Source organism: Oryx dammah, unplaced genomic scaffold, assembly GCF_014754425.2.
Source record: "Oryx dammah isolate SB20612 unplaced genomic scaffold, SCBI_Odam_1.1 HiC_scaffold_26, whole genome shotgun sequence".
In the NCBI taxonomy this organism is placed as follows: domain Eukaryota; kingdom Metazoa; phylum Chordata; class Mammalia; order Artiodactyla; family Bovidae; genus Oryx; species Oryx dammah.
In genome coordinates this window covers 59,653,091-59,667,035 of record NW_024070210.1, presented here as the reverse complement: position 1 = coordinate 59,667,035, position 13,945 = coordinate 59,653,091, and the positions used below count along the sequence as shown (strand labels likewise).

Below are 13,945 nucleotides of genomic sequence, written 5' to 3'. Positions count from 1 at the left end.
TTATTGGTTACCTTCTGATCAGAGCAAATGATACTGATTGAAAAAGTTCTCTAGAAATTCTATGATGTCTTTTCCTCCTACATTAAGAGAACTATTGCTATAGCATAAGAGAATGCATTAACGTATTCTAAGAGCTCTATAAAGCAATTCAGCGATAGGTCAAAAGACCAGGTCACAGAGTGGTTTAGAGCTTTTTATAAATCAATTATTAGATTTGTCAATAGTCTGTTCCTACCTACTCCAGTTCTAATGGTGGGTTTATTACATAATACTGATGACAGTATACAATTATTTTATATTAGGTATATTATATATAATTTTCAATGAAGCATTAAAGTCTGTAACTTTGATATATTGTTAAAATTTTGTTTTGCTCCCATACTACATTGATACATTTTATAAAGCTATAACTTTTATTTTTAAGTAACAGAAGCCTACTGGAGCTTGAAAGAAAACTGAAGGTGAAAGTGTCAGTTGTTCAGTCATGTCTGACTCTGCTAACCCATGAACTGCAGCTCTCCTCTGTCCTTGGAATTTTTCAGGTAAGAATACTGGATTGGGTAGCCATTCCCTTCTCCAGGGAATTTTCCTGACCCAGGGATCGAAACCAGGTTTCTTGCATTGCAGGCAGATTCTTTACCATCTGAGTTACCAGGGACGCCTTGTGGAGCTTGCTTTAGCAAAAAGAAAGGTCATTTTATATAAAGATGCAAGTACTTCATGAAACTCAAGGGTTGGTATGGAGACAGACTCCAGGAAGGGCCTGGAACTGTGCAGTGGAGCCCAAGGTATAATATATTTTGTCTCAACTTCACTGTACATCTGCTTTTTCTTTCTTGACAAAGACTCTGTCTGCCACCAGAATATGGCTGTGACACACTCCCTAGTTAAGAGGATATGGACCCACTGGGAAGAGACAGACTGATAGTGGTCCTCCCCCAGTTCAGCTCAGTTCAGTTCAGCCGCTCAGTCACGTCCGAGTCTTTTTGACCCCATGGACTGCAGCACGCCAGGCCTCCCTGTCCATCACCAACTCCTGGAGTTTAACCAAACTCTTGTCCATTGAATCAGTGATCTGATTTTGAATTCTCAGGAATAAGAGTACAATAGCAAATTAGGATCATGAGTCTACCTGTAGTCCATTTGGTATGGTGTGAGTTATATGTGTGGAAGTAGAACATGGAAAAACCAGTAGGGCAGACAGAAGTCTGTGTTCCTGTGGATGGGGATGCCATTTCCAAAGACAGCCAAAAGTGTTCAATACACTGGGTATCTTGTTCTATTCCTAGAATCTCTGATACAGGGTTAACAATGTATCTACATTGAAACTGTTATAAAGTCATAGGTGTTTACCTTCTTACACAACCAACATCACTACTGTGAAAGTTGAATTCATGACTTAATATTTCTTGTAATGTCTAAAAGATATAATAAGCAGCAGAAAGACCCATTTTTACACTTGGAAATGAAGTCAAACATCAGAAACTGCTTCAAAAGGCTCCAGAACTTTCCTTTTCCAGCATCAATCTAGTTAATTTGGGAAGTCAGCATACAGGGGAGCAGGGTTTTCCTATGGTGAAGAGAGTATAGAAGTGTCCCCCTAGTTCACTGGAGAGAGTCACCATACCATAGACTCTGGTTTATAAAATTGTAGTTACCCCTGAAGCTAGTCTTGAGCTCAGCAGGGTTATATTATTTGACTAGTATTTGTAGACATATAATCTAGTAGGTGTCTTTCTAAGCCTTTTGGAATATAAATCTTTTACTTGAAATGGAAACAAACTCATAAATTTTGCCCAGCTAAGCTGTTGTTAAATTGGTTAGAGTGTAACATTTAGCTAGGATTGTACAACCATTTCCACACTCATAAATCTTGGTCATTGTGCTCAGAATTTTATATTAGAAGTAGGAGTAACTACAAACAGTAATTTACTGATAGTCCAAAGGTACTGAATAGCAAAACTGTTCCACTGTTTATTGCTGGTGCACATAAAACAATATTTTAAAAAAAGAAAAGGTTATGGAGAACCTGGTTATGCTTTTCTAAGGAATTTTTCCTTTCAACCCCAAACTGGGTTTTTGATTAGGTTAGCCTATCAGTTTAAAACATTGCCAAGCTCTGCTTTTCAATACAATCCTTCTTTTTTTCCTTCCCTCCTCCCTACCTTCCTTCCTTTTCCCTTCTATATTTCTTCCTTTCTTGTTTCTTTCCTACTTACTTTTTCATTCATCCATTTATTCTCTCTTTGAAAGAGCAATGTGTAGCATTTGAAACCATTTAATTATTTGGTTTCTAATCTATAAATAGCCTTCCCTAGTGGTTCAAATGGTAAAGAACATGCCTGCCATGCAGGAGACATGAATTCGATTCCTGGGTTGGGAAGATTCCCTGGAGAAGGAAATGGCTACCCACTCCAGTATTCTTGCCTGGAGAATTCCATGGACAGAGGAGCCCGGTGGGCTACAGTCCATGGGTTGGCAAAGAGTCGGACAGGACTGAGCAACTAACAGTTTCACTTTTCACTTTTTCATCAGCTAGTCAACACCGTTGAATAAAGAGAAAGTACGACAGAATTGCTGGCAACCATAGGATGATCAAAGTCATAAGCTCTAGACTAAAACTTGTCTGTGGATAGTTTCCATTTGGCTGCCCGGTATGCAGACACTTCTCTTATTTGACTTAATCACAATTTAGGTAGAAAATAGGATGAAAGGGGGCTAATAGATATTCCTTTCCCTACTTACCTGGTAGCTGGGGTTTGGGGAAGTGAACTGGGCTCAACTGATTTACCAATCGATGTCCTAGTCTAAGCTTTGAAATTTGAAGAAAATAAACAGCATTCAGAATTTATAGAATTTTTGATGTGACAGGAAGTTAGTAATTAATTCAGTTTAGTTCAGTTCAGTCGCTCAGTCGTGTCCGAATCTTTGGGATCCCATGAATCGCAATACGCCAGGCCTCCCTGTCCATCACCAGCTCCTGGAGTTCACTCAGTCTCACGTCCATCGAGTCAGTGATGCCATCCAGCCATCTCATCCTCGGTCGTCCCCTTCTCCTCCTGCCCCCAATCCCTCCCAGCATCAGAGTCTTTTCCAATGAGTCAACTCTTCACATGAGGTGGCCAAAGTACTGAGTTTCAGCTTTAGCATCATTCCCTCCAAAGAAATCCCAGGGCTGATCTCCTTCAGAATGGACTGATTGGATCTCCTTGCAGTCCAAGGGACTCTCAAGAGTCTTCTCCAATACCACAGTTCAAAAGCATCAATTCTTCGGCGCTCAGCCTTCTTCACAGTCCAATTCTCACATCCAGACATGATTACTGGAAAAGCCATAGCCTTGACTAGACGGACCTTAGTCGGCAAAGTAATGTCTCTGCTTTTTAATATGCTATCTAGGTTGGTCATAACTTTCCTTCCAAGGAGTAAGTAAGCATCTTTCAATTCCATGGCTACAGTCACCATCTGCAGTGATTTTGGAGCCCCAAATTAATTAATTAATTCAGTGGTTCTCAATCTTAGCTACACATTAGAATCATTCAGGAAGCTTTAAAAAATACTGGTGGGCAGAACTTCTATCACAGATATTGTGGCTTAATTGACCTGGGGTGAGGCTCAAGCATTTATAGTTTAAAATGCCCCAGCTGATCGTCATGTGCAATTGGAGTTGAAAACCATTGATCTAATCCAGCTTCCAGGGTTCACACAATAGACAAAAGAACACCAGACTTGGATCAAAAAAAAAATGTTAACTCTCCTCTGAACCATTTATTGATCTTAAGGAGGTGCTTACCCTCTCACTGCCTCAGCTCCTTCAACTGAAAAGGGAAATAACATAAACTGCCCTAATCAATTAAGAGAGATTTCTCTAATGCAGGAACAGATAAATTTATGATCAATGAGGATGAAAAAATTACCCAAGTTAAACCTAAATCAAGAAGTATTAGGAGTAAGTTAAGGATGTAATTTAGCTTTTTGTATTCACTTGTGCCACCAGACCTCATTGCCCCAGTGTTTATTTTTATGGTCTGAAGACATAATTATTAAACTATTTGCTAAAATATCAACTGTAGTTTAAACTTTTGTTTTTAGTTGTATCTTTTCCACTCTTAATATTGCTGAAAATGAGAGAAAGTCTTCATACTCAGGCATAACTAAAGTAATTATCAAGGTTTTGATTGGGATATACTTTTTTTTTTTTTTTAATGGTTAAAGAAAGCAGTTCTTCAGCTGACATGGGAAGAGGGGGTGAACTATCATTTTGGTTTCCACCCTCAATGTGTGGCCAGAATTTCCCTGACCCTGCATAGGATAGAAAGAAAGATACAACCAAGTCATACAAAGTGAGTGATTTTTCAAAGTTATAGGAGTTCAGAAACAAGGGTAAATAGCATGAGGTGCTATTGTTAAAGAAGACATTTATTTCATTTTAAAGTGGAAAGCTAAGTCATTTTATGAAAGTAAATATTTTTCTTATAAGATGATGCTTTAGTTAGGGATACAATAAATGTGATATTGAACAGATTAGGTATTATGAAATGGCATTTAAAAGTGAAGTCTTGTTTGAAAGCAAGCTGGAGAATTTTCTTCATTTACAAGCTGAGTTAAAAGCAGAGATCCAGTTTTCTATAGGAGTTAGTCTTTAGATCTTACATTTGTGTCTGTAACTTAAAACAGTGAAATAAAATGCAAACTGAGAAATCTAATACTTTATTTTATAAATGTAAATTTTAGTTTATTTATAAAATATTTCACTGAATGACAATAATATTTTTTAAATTGAAATTTACTTTTTTGTTTCAAAAAGTGTCGAGAAAACAAAATTTCATCAGTGATATGATGATTTAGTAGTTCTCTAATTTGTTACTTTTGCAGATATTTTGGTTTTAGTGAAGTTCTTTTTTTAAAAAAGTGTGCATATATAGAGTTAAAATTTTTCACTGTATGTTTATTCTGGTTATTATTATTTGTTTTTTTATGATCATTACTTAAAATAATCTATTGTATAATTTTTTACATGAAGAGCCGCTGTAAGATATGCCACTGTATGAAAATCTTGACTAACCTATTATTTCAAACCACAGATAAAGATTGTATGTGTGCTTCCTTTTTTGTTTTACCTCCTCTGTGGTATAAAAGATATTCATTCAGTAAATAATGACCGAATTCCTGAGACCTACATGCTGTCACTGGGGACATTATGTGGAGAATGCAAAGTCTTTGTCTGCACTTACTCTGTTAGAAGATAAATGGAAGTTGGCTTTCAAACATAAACTGTTTTAGCCCTAGCACAGTGCCAGAGATCCAGGTAGATGCTAGTGCTTCAAGTTGCTTCAATTTTTAATTATATCACACCTTTCACTGAAAAATAAGTAAAAGCCCAGAAAATCAATCTTCCATCTAGTTGGGAAAACTGGAATCTGCTCTGAGAAAACTATTCTGTTGGAATGAAGCAAGATACAATAGTCACTGCCTCATATAAAAAAATTCCTTCCTCAAACAATAATTACTATGGAACTTTAACAATTACTATGGCATCAGAAGGACTGATGCTGAAGCAGAAGTTCCAATACTTTGGCCACATGATGCGAAGAACTGACTCACTGGAAAAGATCTTGATGCTGGGAAAGATTGAAGGCAAGAGAAGGGGACGACAGAGGATGAGATCGTTGGATGGCATCACCAACTCGCTGGGCATGAGTTTGAGCAAGCTCTGGGAGTTGGTGATGGATAGGGAAGCCTGGCATGCTGCAGTCCACAGGGTCACAGAGTCAGACACAACTGAGCAACTGAACTGAACTGATGGCACCTTATTTATATTGGCTTGGCCAAAAAACTCGTTCGGGTTTTTCCCATATCATCGTACAGAAAGACCTGAATGAACTTTTTGGCCAACCCAATAGTTATAAAGCATTTTAAGAAATACAGTTGACCCTTGAACAATAGGGACATTGGAGGTCTCACCTCAATACAGTCCAAATTCTGAGGATAAATTCTAGGTCAGGCCCTCATATCCCAGGTTTCACATCTGTGGATTCAACCAACCCAGATTGTGTAGTAACATACTACAAATCTACTGAAAAAAAAAATTAAAAAGCCAAGAATTGATACAAGTGGATGTGTGCCGTTCAAACCCATGGTGTTCAAGAGTCAACTGTAATATAATCGAGCTTCCAAACAACCGTGTGAAGTTCTCGGGGAGACAGCATAATTTTGGGTTAAGAGAATGAGCCATAGATTCACCATTTGATCTCAAATCTAGAACCTTCAAAAACTTACTTAACCTCTCTGACCCTCAGTTTCCACTAAAAGTTACCTCACATGGTTGTTGTGCAGGTTGAAGGAAAATATTTAAAGTATGTAATACAGTGTTCCTTGGAGAAGGCGATGGCACTCCACTCCAGTACTCTTGCCTGGAAAATCTCAGGGATGGAGGAGCCTGGTGGGCTGCAGTCCATGGGGTCACGAAGAGTTGGATACGACTGAGTGACTTCACTTTCACTTTTCACTTTCATGCATTGGAGAAGGAAATGGCGACCCACTCCAGTGTTCTTGCCTGGAGAATCCCAGGGACAGGGGAGCCTAGTGGGCTGCCCTCTATGGGGTCGCACAGAGTCGGACACGACTATTCATCATGACAATCAATAAATAGTGACTTTCATTCTAGATGATATCATTCTTCATCTGTTGCAACAGCTTAAAGATGGGATTTACAAAGGTTTAGAGGAAAGGATTCACAGCTATGAAATGGAGGGGTGACACTCTGAACCCCAATCTTCTGACTCTAAATCCTTCTTTCAGTTTTAAGACAGTGCATGCATATTCAGGCGATGGTAAGTAAATCACTGCTAGAGTATTAATAACTTTGGTAAGTAAATTTACTTCAGGCTGAAGTTTATGAGGTTATCATTTAACCCATCTACCACTATCACATTTTCTTAAACTGTGAAAAAAGAAGTATGTTACCTTATGTTATTACAGCATTTTCTTTAAAAAACGAACACTATTTTCCCATTTTTCCTTCATTTTCAGCTTTCACTTTAAGTCTAGCTTTACCAATAAACATCTGACACAAAAAAGGTTCCTTAAGTTTTCTACAAACATTATACTTATTACTTAACCCTCAAATAGGGTTTGCGGACAGCAAAGTCAGTAGTACACTCAGTTTAAACATGCGATAACTCAGTAAGGTTAAATGTTCAAATCGAGGCAACAGAAGTAGTCTAATTCTTAAAGTTGAGAATGAGTGGCTGGGTAAGAAGTTATTATTAATTACACTAAAAGATGATAATATTTACACATGAAAATTTATCACCTTCTAAAAAGTTGAAAAAGCATGGAAACTGTTGATAATACTGTAATTAAAAAAACACAAAACAAAAACGTGGGCTGGTCCTGCCGAGATGTGTTAAGATTGGGCTCAAATGCCCCAAAGACGGGCTTGAGAACAAACCGAAGCCCAATAAAAGCGCCGCACTGACTGGCAGATTCCACGCGAACCACTTGCCTCCCATGTGTCTTTCAGGAAACGCACAGAACACGAGGGATAAAAGGAAGCCAAAGAGGGCCAGGGGAAAGGTAAAAACCGTGGCTACGGCTTCCCTGGGAGACTGAGGGCTCCCGAAGGCTGCGGAAGGCTGGAGGGACCTCGCGGAGCATCAGGCAGGGACCGGGGTCTGTGAACAGGCCTGGAAGGAGCACGGGGAAGGCGTTCGTTGGGGGAGGGGGCGGTCCGTGAGCCCCACCCCTTGGAGCTCCGTAGAGGATCGGCTCGCCTGGATCGAGTTGGGGGTGGAGGAAGTGAGAGCGCAGAAGAAGGAATGCATAGAGGAAGGAGTCGCTAGAGGAGCGACAGACAGGTGGGAGCTAGTCAGAGTCCCAGGTTCGCGGGGGTGCGGGTTGGCCGCACCTGCGATACCTCCGGGCCGCCGTAGCCCCGCCCCCAGCGCGTGGCGCCCCGACGCTTGGCGCGCGGGCCGCTCTCCTTACAGAGGTCGCTCTTGCCGGAACGGTCGGACTCCTCTGTTGCGCCTGCGTAGTCGGGAGGGGAAGTGAGGCGGTTTCCTCGGCGCCTTTTCCGGCGGCGGCAGCGGCAGAACTGGGAGGAGGCTGTGGAGGCCGGAGGGAGCCCGCGCGCGGGGCGGCGGCTGGAGGTAACCTCCTGGGCTGAGCTGGCGAGGCGGGCCCACTCGGCCTCCGCTCTCCTCTGGGGCTCCCGCAGTAACTCCTTTTTCCCTCTCTGTGTCTCCGCAGGCAGCGCACCGAGTTCCCGCGAGGATCCATGACCTGACCGGGCGCCGGAGCCGCGCTGCCTCTCGGGTGGCCTGGGTCGGTGGTGAGCGCGGTGCTCGCGGACCGGGGAGCGGGCCGAAGGGCCGCAGTCTTCCGCGGCGGAACCAGGAGAAGGCGGAGGAGCGGGAACCGCGGCGGCGCTCGCGCGGCGCCTGCGGGGGGAAGGGCAGTTCCGGGCCGGGCCGCGCCTCAGCAGGGCGGCGGCTCTCCCGGCGCAGACTCAGCGCCCCGGCGGCCGCGGCGCCTGGAGGAATCAAGTTGTGTGGTGGGTGATGCCCGAGTGAGCGGCGGGCCCGGGCCTCTGCCCAGAGGAGGCGACTCCCACGCAGGCCGCACGGGCGCCCTCGCGACTGGGAGGCTCCGTTTCTGTTTCGCGGCTGCGGCGGCGTTGTTGGCGGAGGGGACCCGGGACACCTGAATGCCCCCGGCCCCGGCTCTTCCGACGCGATGGGGAAGGTGCTATCTAAGATCTTCGGGAACAAGGAAATGCGGATCCTCATGCTGGGCCTGGACGCGGCCGGCAAGACAACCATCTTGTACAAGTTGAAGCTGGGCCAGTCGGTGACCACCATCCCCACTGTGGGTTTCAACGTGGAGACGGTGACTTACAAAAACGTCAAGTTCAACGTATGGGATGTGGGCGGCCAGGACAAGATCCGGCCGCTCTGGCGGCATTACTACACTGGGACCCAGGGTCTGATCTTCGTAGTGGACTGCGCCGACCGCGACCGCATCGACGAGGCCCGCCAGGAGCTGCACCGCATTATCAATGACCGGGAGATGAGGGACGCCATAATCCTCATCTTCGCCAACAAGCAGGACCTCCCCGATGCCATGAAACCCCACGAGATCCAGGAGAAACTGGGCCTGACCCGGATTCGGGACAGGAACTGGTATGTGCAGCCCTCCTGTGCCACCTCGGGGGACGGACTCTATGAGGGGCTCACATGGTTAACCTCTAACTACAAATCCTAATGAGCATTCTCCACCCATCCCCCGGAAAGGAGAGAAATCAAAAACCCATTCATAGGATTATCGCCACCATCACCTCTTTCAATTGCCACTTTCTCTTCTTTTGAATTTGAACTCTGGAGTTACAGTTCTGCGGTTTGGGGGAGGGGGTTAGGGATTTTATTTCTTTTTTCGCTTTGCGTTAGGATGCTCTGATCTGACTTTTTGACATGAACACAAAGTGCTAGATGCTCTTGTTGACTTCCAGCAAATGGGATGGGGGAAATATAGCAGTTCTTGGTAAATTCCTTTATAATAATGGTTTGATTTTTTTATCTCGAGAGAATCTTCTTTTCCAATGTATGCTTTTTTCCTTTTTGCCCAGTTTCCTTATCACTTGCTGTAGATGGCTTATTTTGCATTCATGCAGACTATGTTGCAAGTCTGTTTCATCTAGTAAACTGAAAATTATTGCTTAATCAAACTGCTGTTTGTCTTTTATATTTAAGGCCTTTCCCCCCCCTTATGAGTTCTGACTTTAAGTAAATTCAAATGTGACCTTTTATATCTAAGACCAGTATAGTAAACTGAGCCCACAGTGGCAAATAATGAGTAATATCCTTGTAATATGTTCCAGTTGCACATCAGTATGTTAAACAGGTAATGTAAGAAGTTCTTTGAAATTTCAGCTATTAGTTCTGAAACATACATCATGCGTGAGTAAGGATAAAACTCAAGTTCCCCATTGCAAAGCTAACTTACACTGCATAAAACTATGAAAATATAACCTGTCAAGGACAGATTTTTTTTCACTTCAAAGTTAGCAACTTTGCTGTGTTTTCCCTCTTTGTTAACTTTAAAAACATACTCTTCCAGAAAATGGAGCAATAATGGTGTATAACATACACAGATGAAATATTTGTAGATATTTTAAGTGACTTTTGGGCAAAACTGGAATATATCCTTTTACCCTGTTTCAAATATCTAAAGACCAGTAGATTTTAAATTCCTGGAATGGTTATTTTGTTCAGTAATCATTTAACAATTCAAATTATATGCACCTTTTACCTAGTTGGAAAAAACCTGTTTCCACATTACAGCAACTGATTAACCTGAAGATGTCTTTTTTTTTTTTTTTTTTAGTAAATGAGTGATCCATATCTCCATTAATTAGAACACTGGAAAAGATGTTTTACAAAAAGTATTCTGTTGGATTAACTCATGCAAATAGATATCCTGTTGGTTCAAAAATACACTATCTCCTTTAAGAAAGGAAATGTGATGAATGAATGATGTGTAGACTTGAGGAATGACAAAGGGGAAGTAAGATGTAGAAGAAGAACCTACAGATGACAGTGAATGTAAACTTATTTTTCTTCAAGTATAAGCAATGTGCTTGCTGGTGATACCCAGATCTTAAGATTACTTGCTTAGCTGGTTAGGACCAGTAACTAGATTATTGAGACCACTATGATAATACTTTGAACCAAATGTTACTGCTGGATACAGAACAGTGTAGCAGCATCTGGTTCTTATATAGCCTTAAGGATTAATTGTAGAGATCCTCAAGGAATTAAAACTTAGGGAATTTCAAAAATGTAGACTGCAAACGCAGTTTACAGGAAAAGGTGAAGTGGGTTTTGTTTATGAGGGTGTCTGAAAACAAAAATTGAACGGGATATCATGGTATATGATTGGACAGTATTGGTCCTTCATGCTTTGGCCATATTGTATAATGGAGCTTTTACCAAAGATGTATGAGAAATACAAGGCTATAGAAAATTAACTCTTCAAAGTAAAACTTGACAAACGTTTTACTTAAAGCAGATGAGAAAAGGTGCTATATTGTAGGCTCCTAATGGTGCAGAGGGATTTTTGAATTCAAAATGCAACTAAAGTATCAAGTTCTCAGTTTCACTTTAGTAGAAGTATCTCTGGAAATGAAGCTGACACACATCTAAGAACATTTTCGTTGCTTTTAAAATTCCCAAAGCTCCATCATACATTTAATAACTAGTGTTTTAAATGATTACATATAAGGTACATAAACATGGGTTATACAAATATCAATGTTACAGTAACATCCTGAAGCGACAAGCACAAAGGTATAAATGCCTAAACTGGAGGAAACTTGAAACCCTCATGTTAATTCTTAAATGTAGTATTTCTAACTTGTGACAAGACAGATTGGTAGGCAGCCATTTTTGTGTCTTAAATAATGGGGCATAGTTAAAATTTTATACATCAAGTGATTGCTAAGGAATGTTGCAGGTGAGATGTTATTTTTAGTTTATTTGAAATGTCTTAAGGTGGGGGGAGGAGGGGGAGCAAATATTTGAAATTTGGAAAACCCTAAACCTTTTGATAAATTGTAATTTTCACTTATGTTATCTTTAAGGATATAAAAGGTTGATAAATTGGTGTAGTTAAATTGAGCCATAACCATTGGTGATCATGGGGACCGGTAATTAAGCCTGCAGAAAAAAATTACAATCTAAGAATTTAAGAAATAAGATCCTGAAGATTTTGTTTAATTGCATCAATTTCTGTATTTTATGTGCATTTAAAAACTGCAGTAAGTTGAATGGGTTAATCTTGTCTAATATAAGTAAATGAGTCTGTAGACTGTGATCTCCCCAAACTAAAAAGTACAGTACTTGGAATTGTGTTCTTTATGGTTGTAGTGTTGGTAAAGCACTAATATGCAGAAAATAAAGGAATTACACAGTGCAGTTTCTCACGTTATGTTACTCGTTTGAACTAGATTAAGTGGGACGTGTGGTGTATTGGGCCATGTTTTTCTCCAGGGATGTATGGTACAAAGTGACTTAATTTGGGAGTCATCTAGCCTTTGTAAGAAGAAAAAGAATCAGTTTGGTTCTTGTGATTCTGGCTGTCAAGGAAATTTTGTGCTGATTTAGTTCCACCAAATTTAATCTGAATTTATGATAACTTTTAGGACACAGAAACAGTTCAAAAATTTAGAAAGTGAAAGTTCTATAGCAGTTTTTATTATGCTGCTTTTTTTTTTTAGAACAGAATTGTGTCTCTAAAGAATTGGCCTACAGCATAGTTTTAATCCTTGACAATTGACTTGGATTTTAGAAAGTTTGTGTTTTAAAAACCAAGACTGCTTGTCTTATAAGCATGGCAGAATTGTAGCCATTTAGAAAATAAAATAGATGAAGAATAACGTATAAAGGGTTTTTAAAAACATCTTTTTTTGTGGGCATTCTTCTTAGCAAAGAATAGTAGTATTCTACTATTAACTTAGTAGTTTAGAATATCTTTGATCTCGTATAATTTAACTCCCACATTAATATTATTAATGGCTATCAAGTATCAAAGATAGTAGAGAATATTTTATATCTTAGTTTTTATGTTTTAATAAAAACTTAGGAATATTATAGCTATAATCTGAATGGTGGTGAAGTTTACTGAATTCCCAAAGTTATTTCCTCTTTACCTTGCCGAGTATATATATGGGTGGTGGTAAGGCAGATCTTTCCTTAGAGGTAAGAATTGTAAAACCACATACAGCAATTAGAAATAATCACTGAGTATAATGTGTTTGGAATATAATATTCACTAGAATCTTCTTTTGCTTTGTTTATATTGAATGGTAAAGACAAAGTAGGAAAGATTACAATATTATGAAATTTATAGAAGGGAATGTTGGGAGATGGAGTGATAAAAGAGGCAAAGTAACTTTTCCCTCCCTGCTTTGCTAAACTTGAAAGTTGCCAGACTAGATAAGTGAGTTGAATGGGCTGGGAATACATAGTGGTGAGGTCAAAAAGGTGGAATAGAGGGGTTTAGGAATAACAATTGAAGTTTGTTAAATAAGCCAAAGTAATGATAAACTTCCAGGGAATTAGTCAAGAAATAACCTTACTTTCTTTGGCAGTAAGAAAATACTTTTGAATTTTAAAATGTTTTATGACTGCCTGAAACAATGTTTAAAAAAGTATTTGTCAGTCTTGGATACTTTTTGTCTTGTCTTCAATTGGATATACAGTTGACCCTGAATAACATGGGTTTGAACTGTTTGGATATGAGTGGGTCCACTTACACATGGATTTTTTTTCCAATAGTAAATACTACAGTATTACATAATCTGGAGTTGGTTGAATCAGCAGATACTGTGCAACTACATTATGCAAAGATTTGGATTTTCCATTGCACAGATGGTCGGTGCTCCTAACCTCCAAGTTGTTCTAGGATCAACTGTGTTATTTCCTCCATGGTTTTTCTAAGTGTGTAAGTTTGCTTACTGAGAGCCCACTGATGTGCCTGGCACTGTTCTAGGGACAATGAAGAAAAATATATATATCAGTGGACAAAAATCTTTATGGAATTTATATTGGTGTTGGGAGGTAGGAGTGATAAAAATGATAGGTGATATGTATTACATAGTATGTTTATATATATATATATATATACACATATATATACATAGGGAACAGGTAGGCATGTATCCAGAGAAGTACTCATTGAGAAGGTGACATCTGAACAAAGATTTGAAGGCAGAAAAATTAATGAAATTGACATAGTAACAAAAAAGATAATATGTATAGTGTAAAACAGGGGTGGGGAAACTGGCCAAGGGCAAATGTAGTTACCCTTGTTTTTATAGAGACCAAGCTAAGAGCTAAGTTTTTTTACATTTTAAAGGCTCTTAGAAGACTGATCAAAAAAACCAAAT

At 40.0% G+C, this 13,945-nt stretch overlaps 1 protein-coding gene across 1 annotated transcript; it reads left to right on the top strand.

Annotated features, from left to right (window-relative positions):
* The first annotated feature begins 8,026 nt into the window (after positions 1-8,026).
* ARF6 (ADP ribosylation factor 6) lies at positions 8,027-11,972 on the top strand. The gene is made up of 2 exons (XM_040226802.1): positions 8,027-8,150; positions 8,251-11,972. Exon 2 carries the CDS (start codon positions 8,737-8,739, stop codon positions 9,262-9,264), a length of 528 nt encoding a protein of 175 aa, XP_040082736.1. The 5' UTR covers positions 8,027-8,150; positions 8,251-8,736; the 3' UTR covers positions 9,265-11,972.
* Positions 11,973-13,945: the final 1,973 nt, after the last annotated feature.